Below are 22,528 nucleotides of genomic sequence, written 5' to 3'. Positions count from 1 at the left end.
ACCCTGGTCTTACAATGTCCTTCCTCTCCTCTCATTTGACTGACACTTCCGTATAGCAAACGACGGCATATTAAGGTGAGCTTTAGATCCAAAGCTCTCTTGAAGCTATTGGTAACCCGATACTTGTTAGTGCGACGAAAACCGCCCTCGATGTCGGCTATGCACTGTTTCAGAGCGCGCGTGCAGCTTCACATCCAACTCAGCCCCAGATGCACACCCTCGATCCGTAAGCCCAGGGTATCAGTTTGACTTCAATGCTTCAGTTACACCCAACAATAACTCTCCGACAAGTTCTGCGCTCTGTGACGGTCGCACAGCAGATACTCCATCGACAAATGGTAGCCAAACGTACCACGAAGATCACGTCAATGTCGGTCACATGGAGCTCCTCCTGCACGCTATGCTGAACGAAGAAATGTACAATTTTGCCGTCGGCTTTGAGAAGTTCCATCGTTCTGGTATCGCTCTCGGTTTCGAGACTGCTCTGCAGGCGTCATACCTCATGCACCAGATCCTCGCCTTTTCCGCCTGCCATCTGGCACATGTCAATCCAGAACGCTCAGCCTACTTTCGTCACCAATCCGTGGCTCTACAGACACGCGCTGTTTCGCTATTCAATTCTGCCAGAGTAGATGTGGACCAATCCAATTGTGTACCGATACTGCTTTTCTCTTCAATGCTGGGTCAGCACCTACTGGCGGACACCCTTGCGTTACGTCCTTCGACCGGTATCGACGGTTTCATCACACACTACGTGCAGTGTATAGATATGCACAGAGGTATCTATACCATTGCTACATCCGCGTGGCCGCTACTCATGAAGTCGGAGCTCGAACCGATACTTTCATTGAGTAGGACCTTCACTTCTCAGCTCCCAAAGGGCGATGATTGTTCGTCTATTAGCAACCTCATCGACCACACTGACGACTTGAGCCAAGAGGAAAAGCACGCATGCCGAACTGCAGTGCGCTACCTTCAAGTCGGGCTCGATGCCGTGCAAAGCGACGAGGATTCGCCAATCAGTCGGTATCAAATGATCTGCGAGTGGACCATGCTGGTTCCCCCAAGATTCAACAGACTCTTGGATGCGAAGCAGCCTGTAGCCTTGGTAGTGCTTGCTTACTACGCCATCTTACTACACTTCGGCAGACATTTATGGCAAGTCGGCAATGCTGGACGTTATATCTTTACCCTAATCGAAGGGTATCTGGGCTCTCCATGGGAAACCTGGCTATCGCATCCACGAGCGGCGTTGTCAGATTCATCCTTAGGATAGATCCGTGTTCATTGCAAGGCTGCACGGGTACAGGGGTGCACGCCACCGTTATATAAGCCGACCAATCGTGCCCAAAACGTTTTTCCTCTTACTTGTTCGGCTCGCCAGCTTCCTAAATTGGTATTCCGTTTGCTTCCGTCAGCTGTGCATATGCAAGGCAAGCACCCACGCGAACTCTACCCAACCGCCTGCAAGCATTCAATGAACCGCTTGGTGGGCACATGGAAGGCTGTTCTATGGATGATGGCGCTCCGCGGGCATGATGCGTAATCACGAACGAGAATGTTGCATCGCTCTTACCGATGACAGCTTTCATGTGCAGGGGCTGCCGAACCATGAGGCTGTTTAAAGGCCGTCCGTCGAACCTGCACTGAACAGCGTACTCCTCATTCACTTTGACGCCTCTCGCCCAGTTCTTTCTACACTGTCGCAAGAGCGAATTACTCCAACATGAGCGTTCCAACCCCAGTCTGGTTCATCACAGCAGCTTCAAGCGGCTTCGGTAAATGCTTGGCCCTCGAAGCCCTGGCGAGAGGCCACAAGGTCATTGCCAGCGCTAGGAGTCTCTCGCGCATCGCCGAACTCAAAAACGCAGGCGCCGATACAGTGGTTTTGGATGTCACATCCCCGCTGGAAGAGCTTGAGAGGGTAGCAAAAGAAGCCAACGACAAATACGGATACATCACCCATCTTGCCAATGTTGCAGGCTACGTGCTCGTAGGCGCTGTAGAAGAAACCTCGTACGTGTCTCGTCGAGCTTGACATCCAGGCTAGTAGACCTACTGACGACATGCAGCCCGGAACAAGATCTCAAAATCTTTACTACGAACGTGCTCGGTACCCTCAACGTCGTCAAAGCCTTTCTACCCCATCTACGTGCCACATCTGGCCATCGCACCATATCAAACTTTGGATCGGTGGTATCTTGGCAGGGCGGTGCGGGCTACGCTCTATACGCGGGAACGAAATGGGCTGTATCGGGTATCACGGAAGGACTGCGCGCAGAGCTCGCTCCCCTTGGTATCTCTGTTACCGTCGTTGAGCCAGGCTACTATCGTACCGCTGTTCTTGCAGAGGGAGTGCAAGTGCAGAGCGAGAAGCATATCGATGTGTATGAGGATGGCGACGTGGGAGAGCTGAGGAAATGGCTGGAAGGGAAACATGGCACACAGAGAGGAGATACTGCGAAAGCTTGTCGGGTTATAGTCGATGTGTTGACTATGAGCGGGTGTGCTGAAGGAAAGGATATACCGATAAGACTGGTATTAGGAGAAGATGCGCATCAAGTGATTAGGGAGAAGTGCGAGAGCACCTTGAAGCTGTTGGACGAGTGGGAGGGTGCTGCAACCAACACTGATTTTGATTGATGGGGTTTCGACAGATGTCGTCTGTGGCCTATGTGGTGAGAACATTTTGGTACACGAGGAATACGCGGCAGATTCTGTAGCAGTCTAGCAGACTTTTGATAGATGTCTATGGAGAGGCTCATTTATGGGTAAACATCCATAAGAATTGGTACGTCATAAACGGGAGTGCCTCGCAGGCTTGTCGGCTAGTCATGCCAACTTCCATCTCTTAGCGAATTCTATGCCCTCCGCAAGCGAGCCGACTCTTGCGTCAATAACGTATCCTTGTTCCGCGAATTTGATACATTCATCCCATAGATCTTTCAGCGGGACGGAGAAGGTTTCGATGAACTCGTTCTCTTCAAGCTCCGGCTGTGGGTTCTGGTTCTCCGGGCGAGACATGTCCACTGTGACGTGAATCATCCTGAGGTTGGTGTTGCAGAACCCTGGATCTGGATGGAGATTAGTGTGCGTATGATGAAATGTATGCGTAGCGCTTGTATGTCGAATGTGCACGGCCGTTGCCTGTGTGGCATCATCACGCAGAAGCTTTCCGGATGCAAAAGAAAAGATTCAGGAGCGGCATACTGATGACGTCGCAAGCGCCATTTCCGAGCACTACTTACCATTAAACATGATTGGAGTAACCCGAAACTAGAATGGGAGACATGTTATCAGCGTATGCTTGCATGGTAGATGATAGGATTTCTTACGGTCTTATCTGGGACGAGCTCTCCAACATAGCCCGTTTCCTCCTTGAGCTCACGGATGGCGCAGGACTCTGCAGTCTCATTCGGATCCATCAAGCCAGCCGGAACTTCTATGACGGTCGCATCAACGGGCGCACGCCATTGCTTTTGCAGCAGAATCCGAGGCTCATCATTGGGTTTCGCTGGGTCCTGGAGGATGGCTGCAACGCCTACGCCGTCGATATCGGATCCCGGTGGTCGGGTGAGACGTTCTCCGGATTCCCATGTGCGCTCAACACCTTTTGGGTCAGTGTAGGTGATTCTAGAAATTGTCAGCAAAGTGTTGGCTAATGGGTGATGCAGAGATCCGGCGAGGCCCTGGCGTGATTTCGTTGTGAATGCCATAGACTGAGATGTATTGGTGCTATTTGAGAATGGTTTGAGGCGTCCAAAATAGCCGAATACTTACTTTTTGAGTGTCGCCCACTTGGCGTCTTTGTTGTCAAGTGGCTCAGTCTTGACGACTTTGGAATTATCAGAAGTCTGAAGGGACGAGACCATTGTAGCTGTAGGTTGTTGTGCAATCCAACTTAGCCGGCGGACTCGTGCTAAGTAGGATGGAAAGTGTGTGAGGGGCGCCCTTGACAAGGGTAGCCACTAGACAGGGTGCGTATGACGCCATACATCGCGAGCTGCCAAGACCTCCCACCTCGAATACTCAATAGCTGTGCGCATGACATCCCCAAGATTTGAGTCGCTCCTACCATTTGAAAATGATTGTCATACGCCGTAAGCTTGCTTGAGATGCTGTGCCTGTGACTTCCTTCATAACGGTCTATTGGACGTTCTCCGCGAAGATAATGCGCGGCCAGTGGGCGTTGAGATTGAGGTATCGGAGTAGACAATCTCTCTGCCTCGTTACATACACGAGCCGTAACTCGGCGCTCGGGCGATTCTGGGGTCACATTGGAGGCGCATTTTCCAGGCCTCAACACTGAGGACACGCGACGCAAAAGAAGTCATCGTGCGGTTCAGGGGACAGAGGCAAGTGTAGGCTCTTGGCACTGTTTACAACAAGACGGAGCGGAACCTTGGGTGATGACCTACGTCCCGTCCGTGGGACCTAAGTTCTCTATGACACCACCACACTTGGCTGTCCGAGTGATGGCGCCCCGGACTGAAAGTTACAATCGATAGCGCGACGGAGCGTTTGCCAGGCACCCACGATTGGTCATGTCGAACCCACTGGCGACATGTGCAGAGGATGCAATTCCCAACTTGGCATCCTACTCCTTTTCGCATAACAGGGTGAGATGAGGTTTTGTCCCTGAAGCTGATACTATAGGCATAGGCGGCGCCGCCGGCGCGAAAAAAAAGTACGAGGTGGACTGGCAATAGTGGAACCGCTCAACTCCAGGTCCCGCCAAGCTAATGCCTGACCCTCTTTCCGCCAACGGTCGCCGTATTTCCAGGCAATGCTAAGGGCATCTCATTCCTCTGACGCCGGAGAATGACGGCATTGTCAGTCTGCTCGTTCTCATGCATGTGCTCTATTTGTTGGTCGTTGTCTACTGCCATCGGAAGCCGAAGGCAGCGCGCTGTCCGGAAGTCGGCAACCGCGTGCTAAGGCACATCGTACTCGCTATACACCGCGGGACAGGGTTCTGTTCCTCTGCATGCATCGGTCGTGACAGAAGCTACCGCGCCGCTGGAGGAGTCAGAAGCGGATAGCCAACGTTTCGTTTCAACGGATATTGGCCCATTGCATCCTGGTGCGACAGGTCTTACTCCTGTCACGCATCTTTCAGCGCAAGCGTGCGATCGACTGCAGCTGCGCCCTGCACCTGCTGCATCGCTTGCGTTCTTAACACGCGCCTTGGTGTTTGAGGTCTTGACTGTGACCGTTACACAGAACATGCTGATCGACTCGAAGTGGAGGTTCGAGATCGATAATCGATGCTACAGTTGTTGCCGAGCTCCCGGGAGATTGCAGTAAGCGGAGGCACTCCGGGAGATGGGCATCGCATGGCGAGAACGCGAGAAAAGGATGCCCTGCGTGGGTGTCGGGCACATTGTGCTGAAAAAAGCATCTGCAGTGGCCAGTTCCGCAGGCGCCAGGTCCAACTTGGAGTCCTGTTCCCCTGCCAAGCTCATCCAAGTGGGACCGAATAGGCCGCCTGAACAGCCGCCATGCCTGTTCCTCTCGCTGTCCCAACTCGCCGTCAGGGGCACGACGGGACGAGAAGCGAATCATGCTTAGATGAACCGTCAACACGACATGGCTCCACGCCTGATGCGCCACAGCTGTGCCATCACAGGCTCTGACTGCTCGGTTGCCGTCACTGCCGCTCCTATTGCCATGGCATCATCAGCGCCACGCCCTCTACTTTGCACACAGAACACCACCGGATGGATCAATGCCAGTGGAGAGACTCGTCATTACGCTGTACGAGCGCCCAGACTGACATCGAACAAGAGCTTAAGAGCTTTTCCGAATCTTCGGAGGGCACTGACACGAGGGCAGGGCTGGCTCTGCATGGACATGCCGGGTCACAACGCCTTCAAACAAACCCTCAACTAACTCCGTTAGCGCACCTGAATCGCTTTCCGTTTAGGGCACCGTGCTTGCTTTGATTGGCCTCGACGCTCGCTTCACGAGCGGGCATGAGGACCTAGGCTGTCGCCTCCGCTTTTAGATCTCAACCATGCGTGCCGACGTCGTGTAGATAGCGCCAAACTACTGAAGCAGTCAGCGCGCGCCTCTGAGGCTACGCTCTTTTACTCTTTATCCCCCGTAGCTCTGCTCGTCTTTGCCTCGCTCTTCCAAGGACTTGCAACCCCAGTCACTCTTTCTTGTGTATCTTGTATACACGTCCTTTCGTTCCGAGCATCGTCCTGCACTGCGCCTTCCGTATTTGGATTCCCACGGCTTTTACCCGACACTCATTTCGCTACCTACGCAACGATAGACACTACTTGGATCGACAGTAATCGGTTTAGCCTATACATCCAGTGTACCGCCTACGAGGATATCAGCAAAACACATTCATAATTCAAGAGCACTGTCCGCCACCGCGAAATATTAATCATAATGTCGAACTGGTTTGGCGACTTGCAGTTGGCATACAAGTACATGTGAGTTGTTAGAAAGATACAGAGTGTTGCAACGACTGACACTGCACAGTGTTGTCTTCTTGTCACTGTTGGTCATTACTATCCTCGGTGGATTCATCAAGGTGTTATACAACCGTCAGAAGTAAGTATCAATATTGACACCATCTTGACGTGAACTAACGATAGCAAGGTTGAAGAACGCGAAGCAAACCGAGCTAGAGGCTGGACCCAAGGAGGACACTGTTGAACTGAACCAACGCGAGAAGGATGAGGGTGATCTGTTTGGTATCCGCGCCATCGAGGCCGGATTCTACGCCGGAGTCGCCCAGTCGCGACCCACCTCAAGAGCAGGATCTGTCATGGGCGATAATCCAACAATGAGCACCAGCACCTTGGTCGGAGGAAGCGTCAACTCGCCGCTCATGAAGGGACAGTCCAACAACAACAGCATGCTCAGCCTGAACCTCAACGCCACCAAAGAACCATCCACACGACGAGCTTCGCCGCCTACCATGAAGCTCCGCCCATCTGAGGCCGAGCTCAGTGGAAGACGCAACCACAACGGCGCTGTCGACATGTCTCTTCAAGTTCCTCCTTCGCCCGGTCACCCGCGTAGTACCACCTCTCCTGACTTTGGTGGCTCCGACAGCGACAGCGACGGTTTCACATCTCCCCGGTCCATGTCACCAGCCGATTTGAACCGTCAGCAATACGCGCCAGCTCTCATGGTATCGCACCACTCCGGAGATGCGAATGCCATCAAGTCACAGCAAGGATCCTACCACAACTCGCCTGGTCAATCACCAACACCGCTTTCGCCCCACAACCCACCCACAGCCAAGTTGCCATCTATCCCTGGCCATGCTTTGCGGAAGGAGTCCCGCTCTCCATCGCCCGAGTACGACTACCCTCGCGTGCAGGTCCACGAGCCGAGTAGGTAACGCGATTTCCTGGTGCGTTGTCTGTTGTACTTTTAGCATTTAGTAGATATATATCGGGCCATCCCTAACTTTCTTCCAAGACTCTGAACCTTCGTCACCCGCTCTCCAACCCCAACTACAGGCACGAACTTACTCGCCACACCATGAACGAGACGGAAGCGACGCGAGCAGCATCTACAGCAGTGGCAACCGGCTAAGCACTTTCCAAGCATACCAAGCATATCAGGAGGCAGCGCAAAAGAAGGACTCGCATACTCAGGTTTTGCAAAAGCAAAAGGCGGGCCGTTCAGCCTCTGCCGCCTCAACAGTCGAATCCGGCCACACATCGATCCTTGCGTCTACTGACGACGAGACGGAGCGCCGTCCCCAGTCAAGCAACCTGCTTGCACCGGGTCAACAGGGGCAGGATGCTCGACTCAGCGAGTTTTACGAGGCATACTACCGCAACTCGCACCTTGGCCCAGCCCAGCCTTCCGACGGCAAGACACAATTCGCTGACCGGCAATCCACCATCATGGAAGTCGATACCCCGATGGCATCGCCGATGTTCCCCCCCTCGAGCCAGCGCCCCGGCTCTGCCTTCTAGACGCCTTGGATAGCAATACCGCCAAGCTTCAGCAACACATCAAGACGTACTCATGATCTTGTGTATATTCGTACATATGTACATACAACTTCCACCGGTCGTCCCTTCCAATTCTTACGCATTGCGGAGGCCCCTTATTGGCGAGACGTTTCCTTGGGCCTTGAAGGCGTACTGGCACATTCTTTGGGGCTCTTCGTTCCTAAATTTTCTTCGTTTGGGCGGATTATCTGGCACACATTGACGACACAATGGCTTGCACGATCCGGGGATTAATCGGACTTGGGTGGGCAAAGGCAAAAAGGCGGAAGGTTCACCACGACGAGACGCATGCTTGCTTCATTATCACTATATACCTACATCACACCATGTACTGGCTTTATTTGTAATTTCTATTAACTACCGTAGCGTACGCGGCGCCATTTGTGCAGCGCTTTGAATATACTCAGCTCGGCAGAGTTGCTTTCTGGATTCTCAATGTATAGAGTTTGTGCGAAACGTATATACCACATAGAGAGGAGATTTGCATCGACTACTTGTCGCTGTGGTGTGCCTGCGACGATTCTAAGTTTGATGCGGGTGCCTGGTAGCCAACGCGTGAATGCTATGCAGGTGCATGTCTTTGCCGACCCACCCTACAATCGCCCTTCACGAACAACACATACACCTTCCGGAGACCGAAGACCCGCCCGAGGGCCAGACATGGTTCGAGGAAAAGCCGAGCAAGATCGGATTCCGACAAGATGAGATGATCTTCACACCACATCGCCCAGGCGGGAGTGATACCCCTGGCAGAAAGGGCCATGGCGGTGAGCGCGATCCCTGCAATCAATCTCGCGGCTTAAGATCGTGAGGTCGCCACTCGGATTCGTTCTCACGACGACGCGGTTGCATGCCGGACCCTTGATCTGCACGAGACCTGACGTTCCGCGAAGTTTATTTCTACCCTCGCGCCGCCCGTGTGACGTTTCGACGAGGCTGATTGACTCTCCACACACACACGCTCCTTCTCCACGCTGCACATCGCCCAGTATTTATCGCGGCGCCTCACCCGCCCCACTGAGTTTGGAACGCACCTTCCTCTGCGCAATCAGCTTTACCTTTTACTCAACAGGGTCTTTCAACAGATCCCAGCAACCGCAACCATGCTCACAATGTACTCCGGTTCCAAGCTTGCGGAGCTCCCGCCTGGAGTTTCTGCCTCGCCGTCCCCCCAGCTGCGACACAGAGGCACATCGACCCAATCCGTCCCTACCATCGAACCCACACACACATGCGATTCCCGCGAAGAGAGGCGGCGCGTGCACCATGAAGCCGATGTCGTCATCATCGGCGCGGGCATCGTGGGGTGCGCAGCTGCTGTCGCATTCGGCAAGCAGGGCCGAAGCGTCATACTGCTGGAGAAGAGCTTGAAGGAGCCGGACAGGATTGTAGGAGAGCTGCTACAGCCCGGTGGTGTCAATGCTCTGGAGAAGCTGGGCATGAGGGGTACGTTGAATCATTCCTAGCACACGTCTAGGGTGAAACGCTGACAGCAAGCCCCAGATTGCCTCGACGACATCGATGCGATACCCTGCCACGGCTACCAGATCTTCTACGGCAAAGAGGAGGTCCACATTCCCTACCCCGACAACCTCATCACCTCCGGGCCCTCGAGAGCACCCGAAGGACGCTCCTTCCACCACGGCCGCTTCATCTCCAAGCTGCGAGCAAAGGCCCAGTCCACACCCAACGTCACCGTCGTCGAGACCACCGTCACATCCGTCGTCAAGAGCGACTACACCGGCCAAGTCGTCGGCGTATCATGTCAAACCGCCGGGGAGCAAGACTACTACTTTGGCGCCGTGACCCTCGTAGCCGACGGCTACGCCTCCAAGTTCCGCAAAGAATACATCCCCAACCAACCCGAAGTGCGCAGTAAATTCTGGGGCCTCGAGATGATCGACGCCGAGCTGCCCATGCCCAACCACGGCCACGTCATCCTCGCCGACGCACCCCCCATCCTCATCTACCAAATCGGCACACACGAGACGCGCATTCTTGTCGACATACCCGCGGACCTGCCTTCGGCGAGCCCCAAGAACGGGGGTGTCAAGAACCACATGCTCAATGTGGCGCTGCCCCAACTCCCCACATGTGTCCAGCCCGCCTTCCGCAAAGCAATCGAAGCGGGTAAACTGCGCTCCATGCCCAACAGCTTCCTACCCCCTACGACGCAGAAACAAGCCGGCCTCATCTTCCTCGGCGATTCAATGAACATGCGCCATCCCCTGACCGGCGGCGGCATGACAGTCGCGTTCAACGACGTCGTCCTACTATCCAACCTGCTTTCCCCCGCCAACGTACCCACACTCGAAGACACCTCTGCCGTCCTCGCCGCCATGTCAACCTTCCACTGGAAGCGCAAGGACGGGTCATCCGTCATCAACATTCTGGCCATGGCGCTGTACAGCCTCTTCGCCGCCAACAACCAGTACCTCGAGCTGATCAAGAAGGGTTGTTTCAAGTACTTTCTGCGCGGCGGAAAGAGCGTCAGTGAACCCTGTGGTATGCTTGCGGGACTGATCACGCGTCCGTGGATGCTTGTCTACCACTTCTTCTATGTCGCGTTTTACGCGATTTACGTCAGGTTGCAGGAGGTGCCTATCTGGAAGACGCCGTACACGATTCTAGTTGAGAGTGCGATGGTGGTCTGGACCGCTATTTGCGTCATTGGGCCGTACCTTGTTGCGGAGGTGAAGAGGTAGTGAAGCCGAAGGCCAAGAAGAAGAAGTAGACGGCATTATGTATATACGCTTCATGGAGTCTCATTACAGGACTTGTATATAGGGGCATGGGTTGGCGTTTTCGGTATAAAGCGTGTCTAGAAAAACCCCTTCATTTTGGGAGGTGGTATCATAAGTAGAACAGATAGTTAATACGTAATTATGACACGAATAGCCTTTATATTGGTTTGTTTGTTACATCTTCCCCTCTGTTGCCTTCTCGCGATCGAGTATCAGCGATTCATCTCTGTCTTGACTCTTCTTATCTCACCCCACAACTGCTCAATTGACTCCTCGTCCCCAGTTTCCTGCCTAGGCCCAGCCATGGCATCTACAAGTGCCTTTCGAGATGACGCAGTCGTGACGTCTCTCGCATCGTGTGGTTTGCTCAGAACAGGGTATTGTGTGTACTCTGGACGATTAGGAACGAGCGCCTGTGAGGTAAGTGAAGAAGAAGAAGAAGATGGGGGAGACGAAGACGTTGGCGGTGATGTTGTTGTCGTTGTTGTTAGAATCGCAACAGAGGAGGCTATCAACATGGACGTGGACACGACGACGGACGTTGTAAGAACAGCGGTCGTCGTAGATGAAAACAGCGTAGTCAAAGTCGTGGGAGTACCCAGCGTCATCGTCCCTTCTGATGCTGCCGTCGCTGTGGGATCCGAAGTGCTCGACTCAACGCTCGTCGTTGAGATGACGGGTGCGGCGGAAGTAGAAGCGATAGCAGTCAGGGCATCACCGTTCCTGAACACTGGTGTCCAGTCCGCAAGCCCTGGTTCATACACCCCTCCTCTCGCTGACGGCGGAGTGAAAAGCGGTCGTGGATTCCACAGCATCTCATGGAACAGCCATGCCACCGTTTGACTTGTCGAATTGGGGTCTGTCAACGGGAACGAGGTAGTCTGGCCTGCCTTTCTTGCCGCGCCGTAGCTTGTATACGGCCAGTGCTTCGGTAGTTGCTGTAAGTACTGCGTCGGTATCGCATATCCAGCAGTAAGCGTACTCCCAAGCCATGACGTCTCTGTGTTCTGAGCCGAGCTGGCTACCGTTGTAGTAGCTTGATTTACATCTGTCTTTGTGAAGCGATCGGCTAAGGTAGATATCGAGGGTATGTTGCCCAGCTCGGTGTTATTGTCTACGGGCTCGTCGGTGGACTTGAGCCAGACGAGGAAGAGAGCGAGTAAATCGTATAGGTTCGGCACTGCGGTGTTGCAGAAATTATGGATCTTGTACCGCATTTGTAGGCTGGGTTCGCTGTTCTTGTCTACTTCGATGCCGGCTTGCTTCATGCATGCGTAGCACTGCGTTACGTTGTCTGTGTTTTGCGCTTGGTAGTTCGTGAGGATGCTGTTTGTTCGGTTAGAGGAAGCCGGAGACGGAGGTGGTTCGAGGGACGCTTACTCTTTGTACACAGTTCCTCGATCGTTGCAGAGACAACGCTGGTAAACTTCGCTTCGTCCATCGTCGCCGTTGGGACTTTTCAGCGTTCCAGAGATGTTGTAGCAGTGCGCAAAGTCCACGAGGATAGAATCGCAGTACGGTGTCGCCCAGCAGGCAACTGTGGGGGGCACACTGGCCGGTAGTACGGACTGAGATGGCTGAAGGCTAGATATCTGAGTGCTGGCTGCATTGGATGATGATGTAGGGAAGGAAGTCGTTCTTTCTACCAACGATGCTGTGGTGTAGCTCCCGTGAGCGTCGTTGGTCATAGTATACTCTGCCTGACGACCCTTCATGGTATGGCCGTATCCACAAGCTGCATGATACACAAGGCCCAACAGAATATAGACAAGCAACATCGTTATTCCCTAGTACGGGGTTCTGGGTGGAAGACCAGCCAACCGGGAAGGATCGAGTAGGTAGCTCCTCAAAGCGACCAGAAAACTTAGGTTTATTCTCCGTGAACACTCAGTGGGGATTGGCCATGGATAGTATCCGTAAGTCCCTGGTACTCGTCGTGGAAGTAGCATGTCTCTCAAAGTTGTGAGATTCAACACCAGCTTTGTCGTTTGCACGCATCGTTTGGGCCGTCATTCAAGTACTTGAATCAACCAAGACTGTGACTCCTCCCATTCGTTGGGACTTCAGTGTGCTGCTTGTACATCGTCTGTGAAGGGCACCGGGGCGGCGTGAAGACGCGATACCAAACGCGCCAGCTCCGCATGAGTACCGATCATCACCATTCCACATGCAACGCGCATCCGACTCACGTTCTTACGCGAGGTCTAGGTTGAAATGAGAACCCTGCGTTAGAGCGTGTAGAAACGGGTACCAAATAATTGTGTTATTATGTAAATAGATAGATGCTAGATGGCAAGCAAAACTGGAATGTGATGACAGACCCGAGAACGGATTACAGATCTGCGCTCGTCGCGATCTGTCATCCGTGAGAAAAAGAGGCGATTACAGTAAGATGAGCCCTATATGTATGCGAGAAGTTGCAGTGCAGGTATTGTCGCCACAGATGGATGCGACGCTGCGATGAGCTGAAGATGGTGGCAAGCGCCGAGGCAACGCCGCGAACGGCGAAAAGCGAATAGGTACATAGAACCGAAACTCAAAACTGATTACGAAGTAGGGGTCGAAGAGACGATTAGAGATGTAGACATGATAGGGATGTGTGAAGCAAAGAGAGCATCTGCTCGTGATCCTGGGCTGCACGAACAGCCGCTGCATGCAATGATAGACCGACAGAAATAAACAGGGCGACGTGCCTGGTTAGTGGATCTCCAGATCTTCAAATTCGACGTATAAATTTCGCTGTTCGTTGCTGAGTCCCACACGGTGTCTGTGATCCCACATGGTGATGCCAAAGTTTGCAGGTCGACTCGCGTAGACGCCAACGCGTACGGCCTTGTCTTCTACACCCCAGAAGAACCAAGTGACTTCTCTCAATTTCCTCCAAATCCCCGGTTCTTCCTCGTACGACACCCACAGCGCGTAGCCGATGCGCTCCATCTTGACGCGCAGTTCCTTGAGCCGTTGTTGAAGCGGAGGAAGCGAACTCAAAGACCAATCGGCACCTTCACTATTGGCGGCTACAGCTGTAGCGTGGCATACGTTGCCGCAGAACTCAAGCCCGACTTTCACCCACTTGGGTGCTGGCGCAGGAGCGTCGTATGGTGGTGGCGGCCCACGTTCTAGTTGGGGGCTGGGTCCTGACTCGTCTGTTGGGCTGTGTGAGGCTGTCGTGCCGCAGCTTTCAACATTCTCATTACTTGAGGTTTGCGAGAGAGAGATGGCGGAGCTCGGCGTCGCGCTGTCGTCCAACCGGATGTTTGCAACATTTGGGACCTCTAATGTCGGCCTTGCGGTTGTTGATGCCGTCGCTGTCTGTCCCGGTGGTGCGCCTGCGAATATTACCAGCCCTCCTTGATCCCATTCAAGCTGCCAGTCTCCCTTGACCGTGACTTCTGCTACGATGAAGGGATTGCTCAAGGCAGTGTAGAGCATGGGAGCGGTTGAGATGTCGCCCGAAGATGGCCTTCTCCATAGATCGGTGTTTGGGGGCGCAACCAGAGTAAAGGAATCCAGCCATTCTGGTACGACGTCGTCTTCAATGTTGAGGGGCATGAAGGAGTCGCTCGCGGGTGGCATATCGTCGGTGATGCGCTCGATGCGCTCGCGGTCGGTCGGCGGAGATGAGCGCTCGGCGTGGCTCTGCTCTGTTCTACGAGTGGTTTTGATGGCGTATGTATAGGTGGTGGATCCCGTAGCTCCGGCAAGATGCCGAATCGTGTTGAGTGTTGTCTAGCTCTGTGTGACCAAGCTCGGATGGTCATTCGCTTTGGCAAAAGCAAGGATCCAGCTTACGTCTGACTTCGGCAGGATGTCAAATAGCCAGAGATCTGCATGAGGGATCGTGAGAAGCGCCCGCGCGAGACTCGTCAAGGAAGCCTATCGCACGGTCAGCACCAAACCGTTTCATGCCCCTAAGCGCCGTATACGACGCCCGCTCGTTTACGCCTCCCCCAGCTGTGGTGTGAACAGGACACGTGCTGACGCATTGATGCTACGCGCGGTTCTGGAGCTTACCTCGCTGGCGCTGCTGAGGGAAGAAGATGGTTGTTTTTGTTCGGCTCAGCCTGGAGTTCCGGCGCAAGCTATGCTGCTTGAATCATGGGCCGGTACACAGGTCAGGAGTGACGACAGGTCTCGCGTGAGACCTACCTCGACGCTGCTTGATGGTTATATAGCCCGACTGGTGCAGTGCTTGGCTTCCCGCCTAGTTGCAAGTGGACGTCCATCCAAGCTGGGAGGTGCCGCCACTGCAGACGCTCCAGCAGCTACACATCATTGCCATCGCATTCCAGAGGCGGGGATCAACCTGTCGCTAGCATCGTCTTGCGTCGGTCCCTGCGAGGCCCAGGGGAGGAGAGAAAGAGCATTTGTTGAAGGTACAAAAGTCTCCGATGCGGCAAGGTGAGGTGGCCAAAAGCTATTTCTCAAGCCCGCGCACCGCCGACCTGGAGCATCGAAAAGCTCTCGTCTGAACACGTCGACGCGACGCGGGCAACGGTCGTTTCGAGCTCCCTGCAGCGCATTCCTCCAGAATACTAGCCGACGTGGATTTCGTGTATCGGGGGCAGAATGCAAGTGTTCGTGGCAAGGCAAGAGCGATGTGCTGGAGGGTTCCACGACAGGAACTATGTTCTGCATGGCCCCTGGTAACTGCACGAACCCTCGCTGTCATTGGGCTTGTCTGGCCTACGTAATCGAGGCAGCTGCGAGACGTGCTCCGAAGACGGCAAGAGCGAACGGCGACACATGACAACAGCAACGGGCGTGGAAATTGAAACGACATCAGAAGTTGTGATGACGACTGACAGCAGTACGCCTTGCTCGACATGCTGCACCTCAATGGCGACTCTTCAACGTCATCGATATCCTGCAACTCCATCTCGTTGTCGGCGGATCGCATCGAGGAGATAAGCGCAGGGTGCAGGAGCTTTGTTGTCACTCGAGCCAGCTCACGACATGTTCTTGGACAGCATCACTTGTGCAATGCGCTGCTGTGCGGTATGTGGTGTGTCCACGAAGCAGCTATCCGTGGATGCGTTGTCCATCAATGGCCGCCCCGTTTAGTCGACATCCCTCGGTCGTCCTCCTTGTATACCTACGCAGGGCGTTCCCGTTAGTGGTCAATCTTCCATGCGCAACTGCATATCGTTTTGACGCTGTAGATATTGGACGAACTGTTGATCGCAAATTTCGACACCGTTCACGATGGCAGCATCGCATCGTCATTGGCTAGCAGAGTCGACGCTTTCACGCACGACATGACAGTATATACTGTGATTCACCCTCTCGGCTAGAGACAAACTGCCGATGCATCCATCGGTGAGTGTATTGGCTGTCGTGCGACCAAGCAGGCAGTGATGCTGCATCCCGATAGGCGTATGCTTGCTGACAACAGTAGTCGCAAGTCTGCCTGGTCTGCAGGGGAGCGCATCATCGGACTTGTTCCCACACCAACGACAAGATCATGTCTGCTTGAATCGCCGCAGTGGACGGTACACTGGCCAGATACTGCACTGGCGTTCCATGGCACGGCTTTCCGAGAAACCAAGCTACCGAAGCTGTGCAGCCATGTAGATGCGGTAAAAACAGAATAACGACTTGGCTGTGTTCCAGCTAATGCATTGGGTTTTCGTGAGGGCCGACTTCACCTGCGAGATTGAGCACCTCTCAAGATCTGTAGACTATGTCAAATGAGCCTACCGCTCTGACGGATCGACAACCGAGTCGCCAGCTCGCATCAACCGGGACCCAGTAACTCAATTTTCAAAGCATACGGCCTGTCCCTGGTTCTCGAACGAGATGTTGATGAGATGGCATCCAGCGGGCAAGGCATCGTGCAGCACCGGTCCAGAGGTAACTCAGCCACTCCATCAAGCTTTGTACTTGGTGTGGCATAATCTCCCAGAGAGCTCCTCAACAGTCGACGTGGTTCGCAAGGTGCGAGCTAAGGTGAATCTACGGCTGATGAGGGAAACCAAGCGCTCGAACCTTTGCGCCGTCCTCAAGGCTTCAGGGACCAAAGCGTGAAATTAGAGGGATTTACCTGTTTGAGATGGTACAGACGGGGAATTGGTGCTCTCTGACGGAAATGCAACGTCATATCTCATCTTTCACAGCATCAGCAGTCATATTGTCAACGAGAGTTTGGCAATTTCACGTTCTGTGACAGCTCATAAGCGGTCAGTGGCGGCTAGGTTAAACCATGTTGCCATGGAGTCGGCGAACCTACGCTCCTGTCATCTAGACTTTGTCACAATGTACGGACCGGTGAGCGATCATCAATTGTCGAAACATCTAGAGCCGGCCATCTGAGATGACGTTACGAGGAGGATAGCACGGCTGGTAGTAGATATACTATTGAACAGCATAAGCAGAAAACCTCGGCCTGCACGAGATCCGGAGTGGAATAAGGTTTGCATTAGTGGACGACATGTGATCTAATGTCTGGAGAACCAGAGGATGGGTACCCGGCATAAGCCGAAAAGCTTCCGAGCCGCCATTGGCTAGCGTGGCGGGTTGTGTAGTAACGCGGCTAATGCAAATGTCGCAACCTCACTACTCTACCGTGGCCCGCCAGAGACGTTTGCGGAGCCATGGCTGCAATCACAATTAGGTTGTAGCTGCATGCCTCACTACTGAGGCGGACATCGAGGCCGGAAGTTTGAAAAGCCTGTTATTCGGCCGATCTTTACTTGCATAGCTGCCGCAATCGTACGATGCATGGCTTGATAGAACCTGGGATGGTGAGGGCCAAAGATCGGCGGACAGGGAACAGCCTCGGAGAGAAGACCAAGAAAGTGGAGCGCAGACCAGCCGTTTGTAGTAACTAGCCGCGGATTGGGATACTTTTCTACTTGCCTGGATAGCGAGTTCAATCTAACATGTGTACTTTGATTAATAGAATATGAGAGCCAGATACGGTAGATGCTGCAGCGGCACGAGTGTAGAGATTAGTCAACGTGAATAATGCCATGGATGACTTGCAACGTCTCCCGAGCGAGACGAGATGGTAAATCCCGATACTAGAGACTGGGACCCGAACGCCATGAAACGTGATGCTAGTGGAAGAGTGTCAATCCCTACCAATATGTCTACCAACCGCTCTTAGGCCTTTTGATAGACATTGATGCGACGAGGGAGTGCGTCCGACGAAGCGCAGAGGTGCAGACCGTGATTGGCAAGGAGACTGTCAAACGATGTCTCTGGCCGTAGTTGCAGCTCCTTGAGGGTCTCTTGGAAATGCGGAGCATGATTGGGGCGAATGGCCTTTTGATATGAGTCCCAGGTCTGGAGCTCGATGACTAGGTAGCCGCCCGGTTTCAAAGACGATGAGCACTTTGCGAAAAACGTCGTCAGACCAGCGTCTCGATGTTCGAGGTGGATCCATTTAATGACGGATAATGCCAGGATGACATGGTATGAGTCGGTAGCATCTTGGTCAGAGGGCAGGACCCAATCTGCAGAAAAGAAGGTTACACGCGGCCAGGCAGCTGACGCAGCGGAAGACGTGTGGACAGGCTTGCGGTGCGGTTCAATCCGGTAGCCATGAGTGAGCACGGCCGACATGGGAAAGTAGTCGACGACGGGTGGGTCGCAACTCGTGGGGGGTGTTGCACGGGAAGCGCGCAAGGCCAGGAGCTTCTCGGCCTGGGCAATCAGCTTGGGATCGATATCGACGCCAGTGACGGCAGCCGCGTGGAAATCGAGGGCTGCAGTTGATCAATATCGAGTCGATGGTGGTAATAGTCGGTTGCAGCAAGTGGCAGGGGTATCCTTCCTGGACTTACCTAGTTGGATCGAAACGCTGCCAGCATTGCAGCCGATGTCGAGAATGTGCTTGTTGGCGAAGATCTCCGGAATCGTCGCCGCCAGGATGTGCAGACGTGGGTCGCGAACGTGAGTCGCTGAGGCAGGAGGCTTGGCCCCACTATAGTCTGCAGGCCGTCAGCACGAATCGAGGCAGGGCAGCAATTGCCGAGCAGAGGCCGCTTTGAGCCACGGTAGAGGGCACGTCAGAACGCCCACAGCCCGTCTGGGTGAGGTGGCCTCGCACGTACCCACGTAGTTGCCGAAGTGAGCAGCCATGCGGGCAGCGTGTCGATCGAGCCCTGGAGTGGCGACGTGATTCAGCGCAGAGTAGTGTTGCAGCTGTGGGAGACGACGGGGCGGTGAGGGAGGCGTGGGCGGCGGTTGGGTGGTCGCGTAGAGTAGAGGGCAGAGACGGCAGGTGCCCGGGCGGACGATTGGCTGCGACACGTGCCAGGGAGAGCAATTGGCGGACTCGCTCACCGAGGGCAGCGTCGTCGCGATGGGTGGTGAGGGGTAGCAGAGGACGAGTGTGTCAAAGTAGACATGCGTCCGCCTGAGGTAGCACACGGCGGAGGCGGCTAGCCTAGGGCGCGCGCACACACGCAGGTACGCCGTGCGGGCGCAATATCAGACTGAGCAGCGAGGCAATAAGAGAGGCGCTAGGACCGCTGCAACGTTGTTACTCGGGCAATCTGTTACTCAGACAATCCAGCTGTTACTCTAAACGGTCGACTGCCGTCTGATGTGGAGTAGACCACGCGAGACAGTGATAGAGTGGTAGTGGTAGTCTGGTAGTGGTAGAGTGGTAGACAGATAGACAGATAGACGACAACTGCCGTCCCATGTCCAACTGCTCCCATGTCCAACTTGGGCGTCATGGGGTTTGTCCACGGGTGCCTTCCATGACTGCAATATGCTGCCACTCTCTCCAGGGCCGCAAGCGAAGGGCCGTGATTCGTGTCGCCGCCATGGCAGCGATACTGGCAGCATACTGCGTGTCTTAATTGTCTGCTGTTAACGACAACCGTCGCCCACCGCGGTCAAGCGCAAGCCACCGACCAACATAAGCGGCCGTGCCCGTTGCCCATCGAGTCCGATAGCCAGGTGCGGAGGCTTTGTCTCATGTCACTGCTGGATGGGCGCATGCGACGGCAGCCGTCTTCCAAAAGCCCGGTAGCCGTCCTGACTGGGTTCACCAACCCAAGTGGGTGCGCGGAGACGGACAAGAAAGGCGTCGCAGGGCAGATCGCTTTTAGCCGCACCGCTGCAGCCTCGCCATTCGCCGCGCCCGCTGACAGATGGGCCTCCAGGCCGTTCCCAGGTTCGCGCTGCAGCCACTCCTGACCTCCATCTGGACCCTCGCCGAAAGCGTCGCCCGCCAGCGCCCACCGACCGAGTTACGTGATATCTGGCATATTGCTCCATATTGGCTGCCGCCGGGTTACAGTGTGCAACACCCTGGCCCGCCTTGATTCGAAACAGACGTGCCTGCGAAACCGGGACGCCGTTGTTTGTCGACCTTTTACCCGGCCGCCAGCCTGCAACGGACGCCCCACGAAAATACTGCGAAGCCAGTTCACTGAGCTAGACTTCCCAAAGTTTCCTGCTGCATGGCGCCCGCTGAGGCCACATGCACCAGCCAGACGCCATCACCATCATTTGATCATGCCAGTCGGCCATGACATGTCCCCACTCCGTCACCTGCGAGCAGTGCCCATCTCCCGGCCTTCATATCGCTTGCACCCAGCCCACGTCAGAAACCTGGGGACTAGCACCGCTCCGCCAAGCTCGGATCCGCCCTCCCATCGCTGCACTTATCGCTGTCCTTGTTGAAATTTATGCTCCGAGCCGGCTACTCTTGACGGTTGGCGTGAGGCTTGCGAGTGAACAGGGTGCTGCGGGCCCACCCCCGTCTGCATCCTTTCCCCTTCCCGGGCGCCCGTTGTTTTAAGGCGTCTGAGCGCCTCCACTTCAACGTCGCCATTGCTGAATCCAAGCATCCGACCGTCGATCTGGCTGCTGGCGATCCAGATACCTACAGGGTTGACTACAGGGAACCGTCAACTATAAACTACTCACGCCGCCACACTCGAGGCAGTGCTCCCACTCCTGACGTCTTGTCCAACACTGCACCACGACCCGTTGCTCCCAATTTGAAAAGAGCCTCCGAACTGAACACAACCCTCATCCCAATGCGGCTTCGTGCATCGTGTCCTGGCCCGGCCAAATAATAATACACGCATGTCCCAACCACCTCCACCTCCGCCGCCGTCGCTCCCTCTGACAACATCTTCTCGTCCTGCTCCAGATATGACCGAGACCCAGAAACTTCCCATCTTTTCGCCCCCTGGCTTTCTCGACTACTCCCATCGCCGACTGCCCCCGCTGGAGATCCCGCCAGACGCTGTACCACCACGCCCGGATCACCAGTTCCGCTCCCCCATCAATCAACTGCCCTCGATCCATGCTGGACTGCCCCCACGACACGACTACCCTCAGCCGTCCTCGTTACATAGAGCAGCAGCCCCCGTCGAGAAGCTACTGCAGCACTCGAATCCTTACACCCCACCTAGATCAGACCCACCATATTCTCCCCAGCAATATGGTCCCCCCATCTCACCACGTTCCGAGTTTGACAGCAGAGGGCCGCGAAGACTAACTGAACACCGGTATCCGTACGAGGAGCCCCGCCACTATCACCCCAACCAACCCCACAGCCAACACCACGAGCAGCCCTACTCATCTCTCACTTCACCAGTAGAAGCCTCGCAGCAAAGAGCCTACCCTCCACTGCCCTCGCCTGGGTATACCCCAAGCTATGCATCAAGTAGCACTCCATTCCGCGGGTCCGTCGGTTCCCATCAGCACTCACAATCACATCGCGGCTCTCTAGCGGCGCCATTGGGATCTATTTCGTATTCAGAGACCCCTGCGACAGCCCCTCCGCCCCAGAAACAGCATCGAGCAATTCCGTTGCCGGGTTCGATACCACAGCCTGTGTACAACGAACAACTGTAGGAACACCTCCCGCCTGGGTAGGTCAACGTTGACTGACACAGATAGGAATCTAAACTACGAGCTTCGTGTGCGACAACAACCCATCGCTGCGCGAGCATGTGGGTTCGGAGAACGCGACCGCAGGGTGATTGACCCTCCGCCAATCATCCAGCTACTAGTAACGGATCCGAAGACCGGTGCTGCTGAACAAGAAGAGCTTCGTTACTCGCTCAACGTGGTTCATTGCACGCTCTGGAACGCAGAAGGGACGAACGAAGAGACGGCACTCATACAGCCTGACCGACGAACAACGCGACGACTAATGGGCCAGCTCGTAGCTTCTCCGTCTGTAGCAAAGGATGAGCATGACGCCGAGGGTTGCTTTTTCTGCTTTCCAGACCTCTCTTGCCGTACACATGGCAAGTACCGACTCCGGTTCGTCCTCATGCGCATCGATCCTATGAACCTCCACGTGGGAGGGTTCTCGCCCATACTCACCGAGGTCTTGAGCGATGTCTTCACAGTCTACACAGCCAAAGACTTTCCGGGTATGCGACCAAGCAGCGCGCTCACCCGGGCATTGAAGTTACAAGGGTGCAATATCCAAGTGAAGAAGGGCAATGAAAAGGCACTGGCACGCAAACGACTCACCGCGAGCCAAGAACACGACAATACGGAAGAGGACGAGCTGAAGCGACGGCGCAGAGAATGACAAACTCGCCACACCTCTCAGGCATCTACATTTTCATGAGCATCATCTACAGCGGGCGATGTGGGTTATTATTTGGGTTATCTGGAGCATCTTTTGCAGATACCGATTTGCATCTTGACGACATGATGAACGAACCCTATTCCCCTCGGACGTTTCATTTTAGTTCCAAAGTTGCCAGCGTTGAGAACGTTTGCATGGCGTTTATACAACACAGGAGGGGTCTGAAGACTCGGTGAGGCGGTCACATTGTAATGCATTTGATATTCGACGGACAG

General features: G+C 54.6%; 8 protein-coding genes across 8 annotated transcripts; 4 read left to right on the top strand and 4 right to left on the bottom strand.

The window, feature by feature from the left end:
• Positions 1-1,726: 1,726 nt before the first annotated feature.
• Positions 1,727-2,643, top strand: J4E88_007637 (uncharacterized protein; the record flags this gene model as incomplete). Its single annotated transcript, XM_049401254.1, has 2 exons — positions 1,727-2,016; positions 2,073-2,643. 2 exons carry the CDS (start codon positions 1,727-1,729, stop codon positions 2,641-2,643), a joined length of 861 nt encoding a protein of 286 aa, XP_049252938.1.
• A 189-nt stretch (positions 2,644-2,832) lies between these two features.
• On the bottom strand, positions 2,833-3,872 carry J4E88_007636 (uncharacterized protein; the record flags this gene model as incomplete). Its single annotated transcript, XM_049401253.1, has 4 exons — positions 2,833-3,074; positions 3,249-3,276; positions 3,336-3,633; positions 3,781-3,872. The coding sequence occupies 4 exons, from the start codon at positions 3,870-3,872 to the stop codon at positions 2,833-2,835; spliced, it is 660 nt and encodes a 219-aa protein (XP_049252937.1).
• Positions 3,873-6,402: 2,530 nt separating this feature from the next.
• Positions 6,403-7,952, top strand: J4E88_007635 (uncharacterized protein; the record flags this gene model as incomplete). The annotated part of the gene is made up of 4 exons (XM_049401252.1): positions 6,403-6,446; positions 6,496-6,567; positions 6,616-7,358; positions 7,447-7,952. The coding sequence occupies 4 exons, from the start codon at positions 6,403-6,405 to the stop codon at positions 7,950-7,952; spliced, it is 1,365 nt and encodes a 454-aa protein (XP_049252936.1).
• Positions 7,953-9,094: 1,142 nt separating this feature from the next.
• On the top strand, positions 9,095-10,696 carry J4E88_007634 (uncharacterized protein; the record flags this gene model as incomplete). The annotated part of the gene is made up of 2 exons (XM_049401251.1): positions 9,095-9,437; positions 9,495-10,696. The coding sequence occupies 2 exons, from the start codon at positions 9,095-9,097 to the stop codon at positions 10,694-10,696; spliced, it is 1,545 nt and encodes a 514-aa protein (XP_049252935.1).
• Positions 10,697-11,551: 855 nt separating this feature from the next.
• J4E88_007633 (uncharacterized protein) lies at positions 11,552-12,450 on the bottom strand (the record flags this gene model as incomplete). The annotated part of the gene is made up of 4 exons (XM_049401250.1): positions 11,552-11,673; positions 11,718-12,061; positions 12,116-12,272; positions 12,444-12,450. The coding sequence occupies 4 exons, from the start codon at positions 12,448-12,450 to the stop codon at positions 11,552-11,554; spliced, it is 630 nt and encodes a 209-aa protein (XP_049252934.1).
• A 982-nt stretch (positions 12,451-13,432) lies between these two features.
• Positions 13,433-14,311, bottom strand: J4E88_007632 (uncharacterized protein; the record flags this gene model as incomplete). The annotated part of the gene is made up of 1 exon (XM_049401249.1): positions 13,433-14,311. One exon carries the CDS (start codon positions 14,309-14,311, stop codon positions 13,433-13,435), a length of 879 nt encoding a protein of 292 aa, XP_049252933.1.
• A 3,528-nt stretch (positions 14,312-17,839) lies between these two features.
• On the bottom strand, positions 17,840-18,820 carry J4E88_007631 (uncharacterized protein; the record flags this gene model as incomplete). The annotated part of the gene is made up of 3 exons (XM_049401248.1): positions 17,840-18,444; positions 18,523-18,669; positions 18,793-18,820. The coding sequence occupies 3 exons, from the start codon at positions 18,818-18,820 to the stop codon at positions 17,840-17,842; spliced, it is 780 nt and encodes a 259-aa protein (XP_049252932.1).
• Positions 18,821-20,785: 1,965 nt separating this feature from the next.
• On the top strand, positions 20,786-22,253 carry J4E88_007630 (uncharacterized protein; the record flags this gene model as incomplete). The annotated part of the gene is made up of 2 exons (XM_049401247.1): positions 20,786-21,558; positions 21,608-22,253. The coding sequence occupies 2 exons, from the start codon at positions 20,786-20,788 to the stop codon at positions 22,251-22,253; spliced, it is 1,419 nt and encodes a 472-aa protein (XP_049252931.1).
• Between the last annotated feature and the right edge of the window lie 275 nt (positions 22,254-22,528).

Source organism: Alternaria novae-zelandiae (assembly GCF_023758075.1).
Source record: "Alternaria novae-zelandiae strain BMP 2774 chromosome Unknown scaffold_16, whole genome shotgun sequence".
Lineage (NCBI taxonomy): Eukaryota > Fungi > Ascomycota > Dothideomycetes > Pleosporales > Pleosporaceae > Alternaria > Alternaria novae-zelandiae.
This window is presented reverse-complemented; position numbering and strand designations above follow the sequence as displayed.